The 17,132-nt window shown below is 39.8% G+C and overlaps 1 protein-coding gene across 9 annotated transcripts in view; it reads left to right on the top strand.

Annotated features, from left to right (window-relative positions):
* INPP4A (inositol polyphosphate-4-phosphatase type I A) overlaps positions 1–9,632 on the top strand; it is a 135,711-nt gene extending 126,079 nt beyond the window's left edge. For all 9 annotated transcript variants that reach the window (XM_019529456.1, XM_019529459.1, XM_019529463.1 and 6 more), the window contains one exon: positions 6,470–9,632. In XM_019529456.1, coding sequence (XP_019385001.1) covers positions 6,470–6,602 — 133 coding nt within the window. In that variant the 3' untranslated portion in view covers positions 6,603–9,632. The remainder of the gene's footprint in view (positions 1–6,469) is intronic.
* The last annotated feature ends 7,500 nt before the right edge of the window (positions 9,633–17,132 follow it).

Here is a 17,132-nt window from a genome sequence, read left to right as displayed (position 1 = left end):
AAACCTGATAATTCCATTGAAACAGATAGGTAAGAGGTTGTTTAATTAATTCAGTGCAACTGACATTGAAGCATGTTTGAAAGGGTCAAATATTCCAATGGTTATTCATGTTCAAGCTTGCTTTTCAGAGCTCCATTTCTTTGCAGCATGTGGAGGCATGGCAGAGCAGCATGGAATATGGCTTGGCCAACTGAAAGAATGAACATGGAAAACCATTCTTGTTCAACCTACATGTATTTATTTTCAGTAGACTACAGTATTTTTCTTATTTTTCTCTTTTATTCTCTTTCCCTCTCCTGTTATCTGTATTTGTGATAATTTTTTGGCATTATTCCACTCTTCCTTTACTCCACATTCTGGTTTGGTTGTGATTCTTCCATGTTTTTCTTTCCCATTTCACGGTCACCTTGTTCTCCCATTTCTTTTGGTACTTTCATTGCATGTCCATCGTCCTTTCTCTTTTATTTTCCCTTCTCCCAAACTTCTTCCTTTTCACAGCATTGGAACACGGGAGATAGTCACCCAGAAGAACCTGAGTGGCTTGGTGCCCATCCGAGATTTCAGGCTAGACCCCAGTCTTCTCTACTCCATTCCTTTACTAGCTCTGAGCCCCAATTTACTGATTGTGTGGCTGTTTCTGAGCGTAGCATACCTGGTTGCCAGATTGCGTTGCAAATGAAGACCAGTTAAAAAAAACAAAAAAACAAAAGCAAAACACAAAAAAATAAAGTGCTTGAATATGTATTGCCACTTGGTACCAACTGGACAAAGGAATGTCATAGCATTGTCTGCCAAGAATTATTATTATGCCTTACAATATTACGTTTATATTGTACTAAACTGTAAATAATACATCAGATTATTTTATCAAGAGGAATTGTATTGAAAGTTTAGACTGTTGTTATGCTTTCAGTGCTTGTAACATACTCTGACATTGGCCTGTTACCTCGTTACTTTTAGTCGGCCTGAAGATCAGTTTCTCTTACCAAATACTTCTCTTACATTCAGATATAAGAGTCTGTCACATATAGTTTTGTGTTACTTGTTTCATGTATTCCAGAGAAAGAAACTCTGTCTGACAAGAATTTGTATCTTTTTGTATATTCTTTAAATGTATGCTAATCTTGCCTTTCATTTTTACGAGGTATGAAGAGAAAAATTTAAAAAAATAGGTTGGGTTTATAACAGGTTTATCTAAACAAATATATCTAACACCTTTCTACCTTCATTTCAAAGTATAATCTCTAAATTATAGTAGAAAACAGTTTGTAGAGCCATACTCTTGTTCCTTTCTCATATTTGAATCCAATCGTATAATATACCCATGCCAAAAATAACTTGAATTGCAGTGTACTGCATGCAATATTATTATATTTATAGGTATACATTTTTGTAATATATTAAAGAAAATGACTTTCAGAAAGAAGAAAGAATGTAGTTGAAATAGGCTGCTAACCATCCATTATGTATTTCTTTCCATTTTTAAATTATAAAAAAGAAATTCCAAAAGAGGATGATATCCTCTTACACGTGAGCGGCACTTGAGATTTCAGGTACAAAAAATGATGCATCCTTTGGAAAGTGATTATATTAAATTACAAAGCCAATGGGTTTTGAGGCAGTGACATGAGACCAAGTGCTAGCAGTAGCATTTTTTTTCTTAACTATTTGGGAAACACTTGAACATTCTTGTCTTGGACGCTATATAAGGGCAAAGACAGATAAAAAGCTAGTACCAAGTTAATATGCAATTACAAAAGGAGACCAAAAGAGCTTTACTCATTTCACCAAAATGAAGGCTGATAGGAAATTTGATCGTTGTCTAGAAATATTTAATGGAGTAAGAGTAAGCACCAGGAAAGGAGCAGAGCAGTTGAAGCAGAAGGACAACGTTGACATAAAAGTAAACAGATATAAACTGCCACCAACAAATTTAGGCTGGAAATAAGGAAAAAGCTTCTAGTCAACAAAGAAATAAGATTCTGGAACAGTCTTCCAGTAGAAATAATGGGGGCCAGAAATCAATCTATCTTTAGGATGGAGCTTGGTAATTTTATAGAAAAGTTTATTATGAGTAGCCTGCAACAGCAAGGCACTAGTCTTGATGACCCATCATGTCTTTTCCAGTTCTCTGTTCCTAAGTTTTACCAGGACTATTCCTGTTGGCTCAAATAGGTCCATCTCAGCATTCAGAAAGGTAACTTTAATAGATTTTGAGAAGAATTTCTGACAGGTAATAATTAAAGATAAAAAACAGATGAAAGACCAGTTTAGGATCTTAGAATAGAGTCCTAAATTCAGGAAATATTTAATTTCCTATTAAAACTAAATTGGAAAGTACATGGCTACAGTTTTTTACTTCACCAAATCAGATTGTGCAGTGCACTGTCTCCTGGTTTCACTGTCATTATTTTTCCCCGTGTTATAGTTCACAATACCAAAACTGAATCTTTTTTTTTTTTTATTGGAAGAAATTTAAGGAAAGCTTCAGCGCCAGTGACATTAAAACCAGTACATGATGGCACTGGAAAGAACTAAACTTACGGAGGGCTGGTGTTCTGAAGGCATCAGTTGCTCTCCCACTATGTTCGATGATCGCACTTTTCTGATTCCCGCCTTGGCTGTCCCCTGAATAACTTCCTTGGGTGCCAAAGTCTATGTTTGTATTACGTGAATAATAAAGTAAACCAAGGCAGTGGTGTAAAGTGGGGAAGAAGAAAGGTGGCATTCGTGTTCAGAGCAGCAACCAGAAGCTACTGCTGCTGCTTTGCTTTGGGCACCCAGCTGCATCTTTTTGCTGCTGGACCAAGGACTAGTTCATGCAAAGTATTGACCCCACTGGTCCCAGTGTAGCAGATCGCTTATGTAATTTTGTGTATGTGCACTCCCCCCAGAAGTCACTGGAATTATTTGTGTGCTTAAAATGAAATATGCATGCGCACAGGCACACCAACCCAAGCCAGCAAAGTAAAGGCAAGATCAAGTCCTACTTTATACAGACTTCTCATGATGAAAAAACTTCAGGTCATCAACATCAGTGTGGAGTTAGACTGCAGCAAAGCCAAGACTCCATCCTTTATTTGTGACCTAAACTGTATTTCAGTTCAGGTCTCCAGTTGAAATGCTGTGTGCATACTGCCCTCATACCTCCACCATAGGGAATTAATCCTTCATAAAAATGTCCCATAAAAGTGATTTTTGATGAGAGGTTGAGTCTTGCACAGTGTCAAGTACCTTTAACTCCTAGTGAAAATGGTGGTAGATGGCCAGCATTTCATGGGGTGCTTAGTTCTTTGTGGGCGCATCTACACGTTGCCTTACAGCAACGTTGTTACTGTGCTCATATGATGCAGTAACTGCCCATACTGCACTGTACATGTGGTGAATAGTTATTTTTAGCTGCTACTTCGCTGTAGCAGTACACCATAACGGTGGGGAGCATGCCACTACAGTGAGGTAGCTGTTGGTCACGTGTAGATACCTGCGGATGCTACATTGCCATAGCACATTGCTATGGCAGCACAGCATCATGTGTAGATGTGCCCTATGACCCAAACCCTTATGATCTGAGAAGATCATCATTGTCACAGGAATTAAATTTATTTAATAAGCTTAAGAGCTGAGCTGTGTTCTTGACATTTCAGAATGCTTTTTATTGTTTAGTAGCTTGGGTTGGCGGTATGAAGATACCACCAGTGAGTGTTGGCAGATACTAAAGAAACAATGTATTTTAATTAATCTAAGATAAAGAAAACCTCTAAATTTAGGGTAAAAATAATTACTGCTGTGCCTTTGTTTATCATCGCACATCAAAAGATATTTTATATCACATTTAAAATTACAGTAAAGCAGTGGTTCTCAACCTTTTTAGACTCGAGGGCTCCCGCAGAAAAAGCCAGCACTTAATTTTCACTACAGAAAAGTAATATAGCCATTCTTCTATTGCAAAAAACTAGAAAGACCATAATAGTTCCCAGAGATTTTCATGCTATGAATTCCTATTTGAAATCCTTAGGTTTATCTTGTGAATCATGTTTGCACACCTAGCAGTGCTAACATTTCATGGCTCCCCCACAGCATCCTTGAAAATATCTTAAGCTACCCCAGAGTGCCATTGCACCCTGGTTGAGAATCACTGCAATAAAGGTTGAATCAAAGCCAGTTAAATTAATGAAACTTTACTCCATTTGAGATTAATACATTGTTATCAACTCATCCTCATCACATCTAGGAATCTCAGTGGTAAAGCAAGGATTTCTGTTCGCAGTGAGATATTACCAAAGAATGTGTTACTTAAAGGATTTTGTACGGTTGTTCCTGGTCAAACAGTGACTTCTGGACAAGGAGCTAAGCTGGTATAAGTTGACACGGTTCCATTGAAATGGTTTGAGCTCAGCTGATATATGTCTCAGCCAAAGATGTAGCACATAGTAAGATGTTGGTATCAGAAAATGTTATGCCAAAAAAACCCCAAAACAGAACAGCAACAAAAAACCCTAAAAGTCCTTGCAGGGGTGACAGGTGCCTCCTAAGTCTGGGGGGGCACAATTTGTGGGTGGGCCTGAGGGCAAAAGTGCCATATCCACTCCTATAGTTTTGTGCTGTGGCTTGGCACCCCCCCCAACACGCTGCTGGCCTGCACAGCAAAAAACTGCCCTGTCCTAAACGTTGCTGAGTTGGAGGCCACCCTTGGGGGGGGAACCCCGTGCCTCCCCTACCAGTTGCCTGTGAATCCTTGCATTACCATTGCAGTGCTTCACCTCATACACGTGCAATAACTAGATATGATAGATTGAATTCTGAGCAGACACTTAAGACTGAGTACCCTAGCTTTCTGGTGTGTGTTCCATGTTTACTTAACCTTATTGTTTAATGAGTAACTTTAAAAAAATATATGCATATATGTATATAATTTGTTCTAAGCAACATAAAAATTAAAAACAAATCCTGCATAGAAATGTATTTTACACAATGGTTCCTTTGCAGCAGAATAATGCAAGACAAATAACAGGATCCATGTTGTAAACGTATTTTTTGTTCATGTCTAACAGACGTTTCCCAAATTTCAGTAAGGTATTTTAAAAGAAAAAGACAAAAGAATAAATGAAGTTAAACCAGGCAGCAAATTCTTACATAACCAGTTTGATTAACAAAACTCAAATACACCCAGCAATTTCCTGTTAATAATGGGAGGTTTTCAAACCTAATCAGATGCCAGATCCACCTTCTGAATGAAACTACCAAGGGGTTAGTTCAGGGGTGGGTAAAATGCGGCCTGTGGGCCGGATGCAGCCCACCAGGGTATTCTATCTGGCCCGCGGGGCCACTAAAAAATTTAGGAAATTAATATCTGCCCCTGGCTGCCTGTCATGCGGCACTTGATGGCTTGCCAGCACTCAGTAAGCAGCCCTCCGCCCAAAATAATTGCCTGCCTCTGAGTTAGTTGGTTCTATCTTTAAAATAGGAATTTCATAGCATTTCCACCACAGAATAGTGTACTGTACATTTAACCATCAAATTATAGCTTTAAACCATCATTGTTCATTTTTATATTACGTTGTTAGAAGGGAAAGAGAAAACTCTCATGAGAATCTAGAAGAATTTGTAGTTTATATTAAAAATACTGTGCTTCCACTTTTTAAGACTGTTTTTGGAATACAAGAATTTTGAAAAAGGAACTTTGCAGTAGATTTTAGAATAGGAGTACAGAAGCCTTATAACCGGGGTAGTCTTTGTTATCGCACAGAGCCTCCTCACAGTATAGGACAGCTATTTCACAGTATTAGAAAAGTTTGCACTTCAAACTCTATACAGCTTTATATGATTGGGCAAATGACTCCAAATTATGCCAGTCTCTCTTTCGCATCTATATAAAACTGCCAATTCAGGACTGAGATTCTGTTACTTTGTATGTGTAAATGGATATGAAAACCATTTGGAAAATCATTATTTTTGTATTAGCTATAACCTTTAAGTAAGCTCTGATAATAATGACATACAAGGAACAATAAAATTATTTAAAAACTTTTGTTCAGAGATCAGCAGGGTTTTTTTCTTTTTTTTTCAAGTTAATTTACTAACAAACTAACAGAACTGTTTTTGAGCAATCTTTTGGGATTCTTTGTGCAATCTAGTGGCATTTAAACTTCACAGCAATGTACCCTGAAATACATGAAACCATCTTAAATATAAAATATTTGTTCCACCAGATACACTGCTGCTTTTTAGAAATGCAAAACAAGCAACCAAACATAGCATGTTTCCATTCTATGTACTTCTCACTAGCATTGCTTGATGATTCACTGTTTTTAGTATTTGCTGTGGCAAATGATTTAAACACCCATTAAAAGCAACCAACTTTTTTTTTAATGTTATGAAATAACCAGTTCATTTCATCTTAGTTTAAGTCGTTTGTTTATTTTTTTCCTTTTTACTGCTGTCATTTTTTGTGCTTGTTTTTTTTCCCCAGTGAGGGTTGTCGACGGGAAAATACAATGAAGAATGTTGGATGTCGCAAGTATGCGTTTAATTCCCTGCAACTGAAGGCTTTCCCAAAGTATTACAGGCCTCCAGAAGGAACTTATGGAAAAGTTGAAACATAAACATGCTGTGTCCTGTAGTTGCTGTTACATTAAAACGTGCGGATCCATTCTAGTTTAATATATGAACTTTGTCATCAAAACCAGATAAATACTTCTTTTGTACATTTCACTAGATCATATTGAGCATGTTACTTACTGAATTGGAATCTGTAGCAATGATTGTTCTGACACCTTAGCTTGAGAATAGCGTGATGACTCTCTGCCCATTTAAATAGCCTTCAGTGTATGTAAGGTGAATAAATACTGTATCATTGAATAATAGCATATATGCAAATAGCTAGGTCTCTCCTGGATGGCAAGGACTTTCTGAATGGCACTTAGGCAGCTGTTTCACCTAACATCTTTTTATACTGAGTTGACTTGAGATTGAACTTTTCATAATACTTTTTAAAATTGAGTGTGAAACCTCAAAATTGTAAATAATAAAGTGACTGGACCCTACACAGTCTGATAATTGCAGAATGCATTATTACAATCCAGAAACAAAAGTTTAATTTCAAGAAAAATCTCAGCACAATCAAAGTCAGGCATTAAAATGCTTTACTGTATAAATAATGCCACCTTTCCTGTAAAAAGCCATTAGTGTACAATGCCAGACACTACGTGAAGCCTCGTCCCATTTCAAATTAAGCCAAAATTTCCATTCCTTTCACTGGGAAAGGAATGGGCTCTCAGTTGCCTGATTTATTTTCAGCATTTTTTTTTCAAACATTTACGTTATGGCACTTTCTTAGCTGTTAATGCCAACAAACAAAATGCTAAATTTCAAATGCATTCTCATTTTCCACTACTGTAATTTATCAAGCAGCACAAGAAGTAAGCTGGCAATGTTACACAAAAAATGCTTGATAACATTTGCATTATTGTACAGTCAGTAACACATTTTCCCCAGGGCTTTTTATATCACTTCCAGGTTAATAGTATCTGATTTTTTTTGGTGTCATTTCCAATACCTGCCAGTGCAGCAATGCTGTATATAAATGCTCATTGTTCCCAAAAATTCCACAGAAAATTGCCCAGCTGAGCTCTTTCAGAATGACGGGCAGGGGGTAGGAGTATCTTGCAATATTTCTGATTACAGTAGGGTTGTCCTGTTTTGATACAAAATAACTGTTAATGCTTTTAAGGGCATACTTGTTCCATCTCATCATGACTAAGGTGACCTGATAAGTATTTTCAGAAGAAATGTTCAATGGATCTCTTTGGAAACAGACTTCGCCAGGTTATAGAGTCTAAAAACAAGAGGAAACATGAATTTTCCAGAATTAACAGAATTCATCCTCCCTAGTATCACTGATCCCAGTATACAGCATTTAAAATGTCTATCTCTGTGCTTTTGGCTTTTAACCAGATAGGCCTGAGAATGAAAAATCTAGGGATCAGTTTATTCTTAACAGAATAGCAACATCCCAGTACATATATGACATTTTTTCTTTCTCCTTGGTGTTTATGTCCATGCTCTTGCTATTCTATTGATCATGTTCATTAAGCTCCCATAAAAGTTTGGGGGTTTTAAGTAAAGCACTATTCACCTTTTACTTGTTGCGGTTCACCCTTGAGCAGTGCGCCTCACATGCCAGTTAGACTCTTTTGCTTAACTAGCATTTGTTATTATTTCATCCTTATTAGAATAAAACAATGAATTCTGTGTGAGATCTGAAGGTCTCTAGGAACCGGTGAAAGGTATTCATCATCCTGTCTCTGTTCTGAATAACTTACAGGTATAATCAAAACCCCTTAGGACAGGGGTGGGCAAAACGCGACCCGACACCAACCCATTCTTTCTGGTCTGCAGGGCCCCTAACTATTCATTTTCTAAATTTTTTTATCTGCCCCTGGCTGCTTGTCATGCGGCCCTTGATGCCTTGCCAAAACTCAGTGAGCAGCCCTCCGCCTGAAATAATTGCCTGCCCCTGCCTTAGGAGCTCTGCAAACTCTGTCTTCCTTAAGAAAGCAGCCTGGCGGGGTTGTGTTGTGTTACGTTGTTCTGGTTTTTTGACAGGATGTAAGAATATGTGGTGAAAAGCCTTTCAGTTAGATTTCTGTGGATTCACATTATTTTCCTTCATTTTGCTAAACTTGCTGTCCCTCTTCCATTATTAAATGTCACATTTATTTTGATGTAAACTAGACACTATAGATCTCTTAGTTTCTCACTGCTGCCACGTAGCTGGCCAGTTTACGGTCATATATTTTGATTATGTGGTTAAAATATATATAACATCTTAGCTTGTTGAACTCTTCTTCCACAGGAAGGAAGAATAATACAAGAGGGGCTGTTACAAGTATTGCTGATCTCTAATGTTTTGTAGCCAATAATCATAAAATCCTCTCTAAATTATAGTTATACTTTATTTTGTAAATGCATATATTCTGAATTCCCAAATTCTTTACATGCATGCTTTTTGATCCCCTTTTTTAAGCAGTAGAGCATCAATCTTCTATATTGCATTATTCTGCAGAGAAGACTTTGGTTTCCATATACTTCTATATACAATATTGTTACTACATGCACATAAATAGGCTTGCTTAAAGGGCATATTGAACAATAAGATCTTGAGCAGTTCATCAAAAAGAAAAAACTGAAATTTTAAAATCATAATGGAAACTTTACAGGAGAGTTTCAGCTTTTCTGTTGCACAGGAAAGGCAATCTTAAAGATTACTGTAAAATGGAGTTCTGTCTTATGTTCCTTTTAGTACATTTTTAAAATTATAAAACATACTAAGGTAAAAACCTGTTGCCAGGTATGTTCTGTGTATGTTCTGTGAAAGCACCTACAGCACAGTTGCCTTTTGTTTCATTTATATATGTAAAATTATTGTATAATACAAGACTGTTTTGTCCCAACACAGTTGTACTTGCCGAGCTTTGTGCATTAAAATATTTTTATTTATTTGTTTTTGGGCAGTATTAATAGATCATAAACATGGCTACCTGTTTTGTATATTCCTAGTTCATCCAATCATGTATGCTGTAAATGTGCTAGTCCTTAGAATGAGAAACAATAAAGAACTGACAAGAACCCCATGATAGTGACTTATTTTTAAATGAATCAATTTGTGGCAAATCAAACCAGTTCTCGACCCCCAAACTGGCCTTTCTGATAATATTTATCTAATGGAGAAAGTCTTTACATTTGTACATGAATTACAAAGTATCTGCTTACTTTAAGTCCTGCTAAAACACAGTGGTGAACCATGCACTTTAGTTTACAACACAGTTAAACCAGGAATGAATTTAGTTCAATATTCTGTGTAGACTTCACAGTGACATTTAACAGGTAAGTTGCATGAGTTATGATTTCCCTCTTTACTGCACAGTGTCTCTTAAAAGTTTCTCAAAGCTATCTTCTCTCTGCTGACTGCTTCCCTTCCATTTCTAACCCTTTCTTTCTCCAAGCCCATTCGTAGCATCTGCCGAAGTGGGCTGTTGCCTATGGATGTCAACCAGCTTTCACAGGACTTGGTTTAGGTTTAGATGGTTTGCTTTAAGGTAAGGATCAGTTGATTAACATTGGTTAGGTCACTCTAAACGTAATGCTTGTAGTACCCTATGAAAGCACATGCCTCTCTGAACCACTTTCATAGTCACTAAAGTACCATCCTGCTCTACCTTCTGCCTTCCATTTATAGGAAACCTTCTCTTTCCCTACTTTCACAGCAGCATGATCTCTACAAGCTTGGCTTTTTGATTCCTTGCTGTTTTCTCTGTTTTCTACCCTACGGCTGGCATTCATTGCTTACACGGTGTAACCCAGTGGTTCCCAACCTCTTTTATACTGCGGACCAGTAAATTCACTCAAAGGATTTTGGCGGCCCGGGTATAGAAACAATCCAGTTTACATATTTAAATATCAACTATTTAAATATGTGAATTTTGTACATACTTAAATTTGTACTTGGGTGCGGGTTGAGGCATTGCTGCTGCAGCCACCGGGGAACCCTGCAGTGGAGGGGCTGCACAGGCGGTGGCCCGGGGGGACCCAGCTGGGGCTGCCTGGATAGAAGGGGCTCCGCTGCCTTCCCTAGGAGCAAGCAGCGGAGCTGCCTCCCCACCCTCTGCCCTGGGCGTTTCCCCACCCACATCCCCCTGCTCCCAGCTGTGGGTGGGGCTGGAGGGACCTGCCCAGCCTGGTGGTGGCCCCAGAACCTGCTGTGCGGGCAGTGCCTCACCGGGCATGGGTACGGCCATGGTGGCAGGAGCAGGACAGGGCACACACAGCCATCTGCTTCCCTCCCAGGCCTGACTTGCTGCCCAGTTTTAACCCTGCGTGTGACCGCCGGTAGCAGAAGCCGCTTGCCCAGGTGGACAGATGGGGATCTGAGGAGGGGGCTTGTGCCACAACCTGGCAGCCAACCCTTCGCAGCCTGGTACCGGGTCACAGCCTGCTGGTTGGGAACCTCTGGTGTAAACGTTCTGCTTGCGAGGCCCTTAACTCTCCATTTGTGTGAGTGGGAGTTACTTAGATCCTGAAGGGAGCAGACCCCTTTCTGAGTAGGTGAATGTCATTTTGATGTCGGTTTGATTAAATTCTGTGTGATGGTATAACAGACCTTAAGCCAAACTTTCCGGGTTAATTGCATTATTTTCTACTTTGTCATTCTTGTTTTAAGAATGGCATATGTTTTGTTACACTGAAAAAGTATCAGACTAGAAGCTTACTGCACCTAGCAAGGATATGATAAACTCGCTGACACCCAGAAACTCCCTGTGCTTCTCTGCATGCACTTTTGTTCCGACTGGAAGCAGCATAGCTGCATTTGTTAACGCCAGAGGCTGGCTAATTGGCACTTTCCCTCAGCGGTGCTAATGAGCTTGCCCCTGGTGCTGCACAGCTACAGAAGTTGCTTCTGGTTGGGGTAGCATACCAGAGGAGTGCCGAACCTTTGCAGAGCCAGCTGCCAGTTGTGGAAAATTTGCCATGTAGGTGCAGCTTCAGAAGATTTCGGGTACAATTAAGGATAAATTGCAAAGTAATGCCCAAGAAGGAGATGGTTCTTTGCAGATGAAGAGGACCTGCACTTCTTCACTTTGATATTTGTACCGGAGTTTGGCATTGAATTTTCTGGTTTTTACAAATATGTCCAATGTACAACTGATTGAAAGAACAGTGGAAAGACATAAGGGCTGCCGTATTCTGGCTAGATGAGATTAACTTCTAGTCAGTCAGTCAGGATGAGACTAAGGAGCTAATATGTGCTTATGCCTTGTGCTGGCCTTCTGCCCAGGGATGAATTTCACCCACTGTACATCAGCATCCTGGATAGTAGTAATACAGTAGTAAAGCAAATTCTCAGCACAGCTTATAAAAAGAATATATATTTTATTTATGGAACTGGGATTATATAAATGTGTAAAAAGATGCTGATATGATGCAGAGTACAGCTTATATTAAACTTGTTACAAAAAACATTAATCGGTGATGCAGTTGTTTTATCCGTTAGATTTTGTGTACTAACATGACAACCTGCCCTTTCAGGAATCATCAGGAGCTGTTTTCAGACACAATAAATGTCTTCCAGATCAAATACTTGAGCATCTCATTCTGTTTATTAAAGCATTGTCACTTGTTCCCTGCTTCGTGGTGTTTAGGGGTATGGGGATTCTGAAATCGTGAACGTGTTGTGACTGTTTTAAATATGTAAGAATATTTATGAATCATTTTGCCTGTTTGCAGCTGCATATATGCACCATCTCCATGTGTGTCTTGTTCATTGTCAAGAACAGGAGATCTATGGGAGGGCCATGAAGCTCCAGGTGGATCAAGGAATACCTCTTGAGACACCAAGCCCTTTCTAAGAACAGTGCTTCTGAGCTGAGCAGGGCATGGTAGGAGCAACTCCCAGGTTTGATGAGGAACCAGAATCAGTAACATTGCTTCCATGTAGTTTTCCTCAGTAGTTTTTTTTTTTAATGGAGGCATATAGCTCAAAGACAGGTATTTTTCTTCACTGTAAGGATGTTTATAGCACTTCAGAAAGGTGTTATGGTGTTGGAAGTATGAACTACTTAAGAAAGCCTTGACAATTAAAATAATCTTTTTAAAGTGCTGATGAAATCAATCATTTTATAAACTGATACAGTATAGAAAGGTCCAGATAAAAAGCCATGAAAATTAGGTTTAATGAGAAATTGCAAGCTACTGATTGGGGTGGGGGGAATGAAGGAAATATTTTGCAAGCTTCCCAATCAGAAGAATGTGTAGCTATTTTTTGGTAATGTATATTACTTTTAAGAAAGCATAAAATAAATAGTTAATTCAGTCTCTTAATCATTAAATTCTGCTTGCCTAATGAATGTATCATTTTGGGGGGAAGTAAAATGCTTCTCATTCTCATTACTTTATTTTCAAAAGCTAGATATTGTGCCTTAGCTAGTAAATGATTGTGACAATTTTGCAAGCCTGGGTTAACTGAATTAACAAAGGTGAACTTACTGCAAAGGAAAAATGATGCCCTAAGGCTGAAGATTATTCCAGTATGGTAAATGCATAGTAAGATTGCTCTCAGGATTTTGATATATCATCTGTTTATGTGCATCTATGTATGTTATGTAGATATTTCTCAGATTCCTGGTATTATGGTATGTAGTTTAAGAGGGCTTTGAAACAGCTTAGCTGGCTGATAATGGATGGATCCAAATTGTACTGAAATACCTTTTGGCTTTGTTTGAGTTAAGAGTATTTCCAAGTAGACTGGTATGGTTCATAGACTTGTACGGTCTTTTTACCTGTGACCTATGGTACTTTTTGGTTATATGCTTAGTTTAGCAGGGAATGTGGGAATACCAATCTAGATATAGTCATTCATTTTTATTTGGCATTCTGGCACCTAGAAAAAGCATCTTGATTTGATATGTTTGCCAAATTTGTCTTGTAACACAGCATGCTTTCTCCATTGATGAGATTTCATTGATTGATTACTATTGTAACCATCAGTCTGTTCTCAAGCAGAATAGATTAACTGAAGGATCCCTAAACTGTGACAGAAAGGCTTGTCACAGGGTACATCTATCTGCACTGATTAATTTGGAGGATGTGACACCAAACGTGGCCCACAGAGCTGCTCTGTCTACCTGGCTACTGGCAGGCCACAGGAATTTGGGAGCTGTGTCCAGGGAAGAGTGTCCTGCTGCAGAATCTGGGGCCCTAAAATTGAACAGATCTAATAGGAGCAGCTGAAGGGCACCCACCCCAGAAAAGCCTGTAGCTTTGTTATTAGGGTACACCAGAGCAGGGATTCGACCCCAGCTCTCCCACATCCTGCCCTCATCGTCATCACTGGGGCACTGGCTGTTCTAGCCATGGTTATTTCTCTTCTTTTGTGACTAGAGGTTCCTGCCGGGCCCAAGAAGCCTCTGTTGAAATCTGCTTGTGCATTGTTTCAACTGAGCAACATTTTTCCAGTGAAAAACAGATATTTTGGAAAATTCCTAAACAGCTGTAAGTGGGAGTTTAATCATGATAGTAGGAAGTATGGAGTTGGGATGCAGAGGTATCAATTACTTATGCAGATACGGAACCTGCTATGAGAAAAAGCAGCAGATCCTGGTGTTGAAAGCCACCTCTCATATGGCTATGACCTCTAAACCATTCGTGGGTAAGTGTATTACTGATAATGAGGAGGTAGACTTAGTTGCTGCAGTTTCCTTTGATCTCTGTATAAAGGCATCCATAAGATTACTGCTGAATTGCAAATTCTATGGGTTTCTCTGTTCCTTCAGAAACTGTACTTATTTTAATGGCATGTGCATAGTGACATGTTCATAAATGTTCACATTTCTACTTACAATAATTTATCATGAACACAAATAATCCTACCCCTCATTCAGTATTTACGGACTCTAGACAATGTCTCTTTCAACACTTGAGTACTGGAAACTGCTTTTGAAGAATGGAGGATTGTAATCCATCAGGAGACTGGAGAAGAGTCCTGCTATTGTTTGTAATTTAAACAATGCTGGTTCCAGATTCAGATCTTTTTTTGCCAACGTGTGATTTGTCTTTGTTTCTTTTCCTTTCTGTTTCTCATTTTGTCTCAGCTAGTTCTTAGCAGAGATCTTTGATCTTTTCTCTTTTTTTGAGGCACAACATAGGTTTTCTTCTCTTATTCGTTTCTTTTTTAATCTCTGCCTTATGAAAATTAAGCTTATTTCAAACTCAGGGAGTAAGCAACTAAGCTTTCCTTTGAAAAGGAATCTGTAAGTGGTCAAAGTTTGTACCTAGGCCATGGGCTTCAAGTGAAAACACAAAAAATACTTTGATTTAAACATCTTGTCAGTAAAACAGGATGTTTTCTCTGATTTGATATCCCCCCTCACACACACATGCCATACATAAGTTAGATATCTAAACTTATTCATACAAAATTCACCTGGATAATGCAAAAAAAGTAAGCCAATCTTAATCTCCCAAAGGGAAGGACCAGAGAATACAAACACTGAGTTGAAAAAGAGCCCAGAGTTTCTTGAGGCCTTTGTACACACAACAAAATTGGCCTTTAAAGCAGCTTAATTGCCCTTCTGCACTGCCTTAACCGTGTTGCTATTTATACACTTGGCATATTCCGCCAAGTGTATAAATGGGATGTGCTCAGAGAAACTCAGGCTTTGTGGGCTTCCAGCACCCGTGCAACATCCCTGCCGCCACCTCCCACCGTCAGCACACCCAGCTGCCCTCCTGCCACCTTGCTGCACTGCCCCAGGGGGCAAGCCAGCTGTTCCTGGGCAGTCCCAGGCGGTGGGGATGGTGCAGGGGGTGCTGGAGCTTACCTGCCTCTCCCACAGCAGGGAGTCAAGCTGCTGGTGGGCCGAGCGGCCCTGAGCTGCAGGGGATCCCGGTGCTTCTCTGCGGGGGTAGCGCCCCCCCAGGTGGCACCTGGCCTGGGTGGTCCCAGGGGGCGCAGCAGCTGCAGAGGGAAGCACTGGGGTCCCCCGTAGCTCAGGGGCTGTGCAACCCGGTGGCAGCCTGTGAAGGCAGGCTTGACTGAAGAAAAAAAAGTGGGGAGCCTGATCCCCCCCCCCGAGCCTGCCTGAGCTGTGGGGTGCCTGGTGCTTCCCTCCGCAGCGGCAGTGCCCCCAGGCAGCTCCCACATGCTGGCCGCCCACCCAGGAGCTTCCCTGTGGGTGTCGCCACCACGAGGGGAAGCACCGGGCCCTGTGCAGCTCAGGCAGGCAGGTAGGCTCCCAGGGGCAGGGGGGGAAAAAAGCAAGAAAGACTCCTTGCCACTTCCCGCCCACCCCCCCAGCTCAGGGACCACTTGGCCTGCTGGCAGCTTGCCCCCCGCCCCATGGGAGAAGCAGCAGGCGCTAAGGATTGGACCCCCTAACCCTTGCGTACACGTGATGGGGGTTTAGTTTGGTTTAGTTCTCCCTAAATCAAAATGGAAACTGGGTTTTTAATAACCCACTGTTTCTATTTAAGGACAACAAAACTAAGCTTAACCCCCATCATGTGTACAAGCACCCTCAGTCTCTCATTTTGGGCAAGAAGATAAACTGATTCAAGTTTAAAAAAAAAAAAAGTCTGGCACTGATCACAAAAAAAAAATATGTGTTTGTAAGTGTTGTCATCTTTCATTTTCTTTTATAATGTATTTCTAGCAGCATGCAGCATAGCTAGTTTCTCATTTAGCATTATATCTAGTAATGTAACTTCTGTATATTCTTGTGCTGACACAGATCTTCAGAGAACATTACCACAGCAAGTGTGTACACGTGCCTGTGTGTGCATGTGTTTGTGCGAGAGAACCACAAACGTCAGAGAAGAAGAAACAATTGAAAAAACAGAATTAAAAGTAAAAATGGGTCACAGAACATCAGGCTGTTTCAGCTGGACAAGCACTCAGTATTCCTAGACAAATAGTCATAATCCAGAGGGTACAGGCTTTTGGCCTATGCTTACACTGTGAAGAAAATAACACATTAAAGTAGCTGTTTCGTATCATGCTATATTCAGACTGATAATGTGTTAATACTAATGCTGAATCATAATAATTTCAGAAAATTTGGAAAGATGAAAATGGTATCAAATTGTAATCCCTGTTTACAGATAGAAAAACTGATGCAGAAATATTAAGTGACCTGAGTTGCCATCCCTACCTAGTGCATGAGACCACTACTTCAACCAATTTTTCAATTAATCTGAGGAAACCCAAGACAATTTAAGAAGCCAGAAAAAGTAAGGTAACCCCTAAGGAGCCAAGTACATAGATATTAGCTTAAAGTATAAAATCCTCTAACGTTTAAAATAGAATAATTAGGAAAATTATTAAAACTGTAAAATGAATTAAAATGAAACAAGTTGAAGAGTACTTCACATGCATAACAGAAATACAAAATTGTATTCTAATTTTTTTGTAAGTACATCTGTACCAGATGGCATATAATTCATAGTTTCATAGTTGGTAGGGTCTGAAGAGACCTGAGCAGATCATCGAGTCCGACCCCCTGCCATGGCAGGAAAGAGTACTGGGGTCAAACGACCCTGGCAAGGTGTACATCTAGCCTCCTCGTAAAGACCCCCAGGGT

This window comes from Crocodylus porosus, unplaced genomic scaffold (assembly GCF_001723895.1).
Source record: "Crocodylus porosus isolate Cpor-Errol unplaced genomic scaffold, CroPor_comp1, whole genome shotgun sequence".
NCBI lineage: Eukaryota > Metazoa > Chordata > Crocodylia > Crocodylidae > Crocodylus > Crocodylus porosus.
The sequence above is the reverse complement of the archived record's forward strand: the minus strand, read 5'-3'. Positions and strand labels throughout refer to the sequence as shown.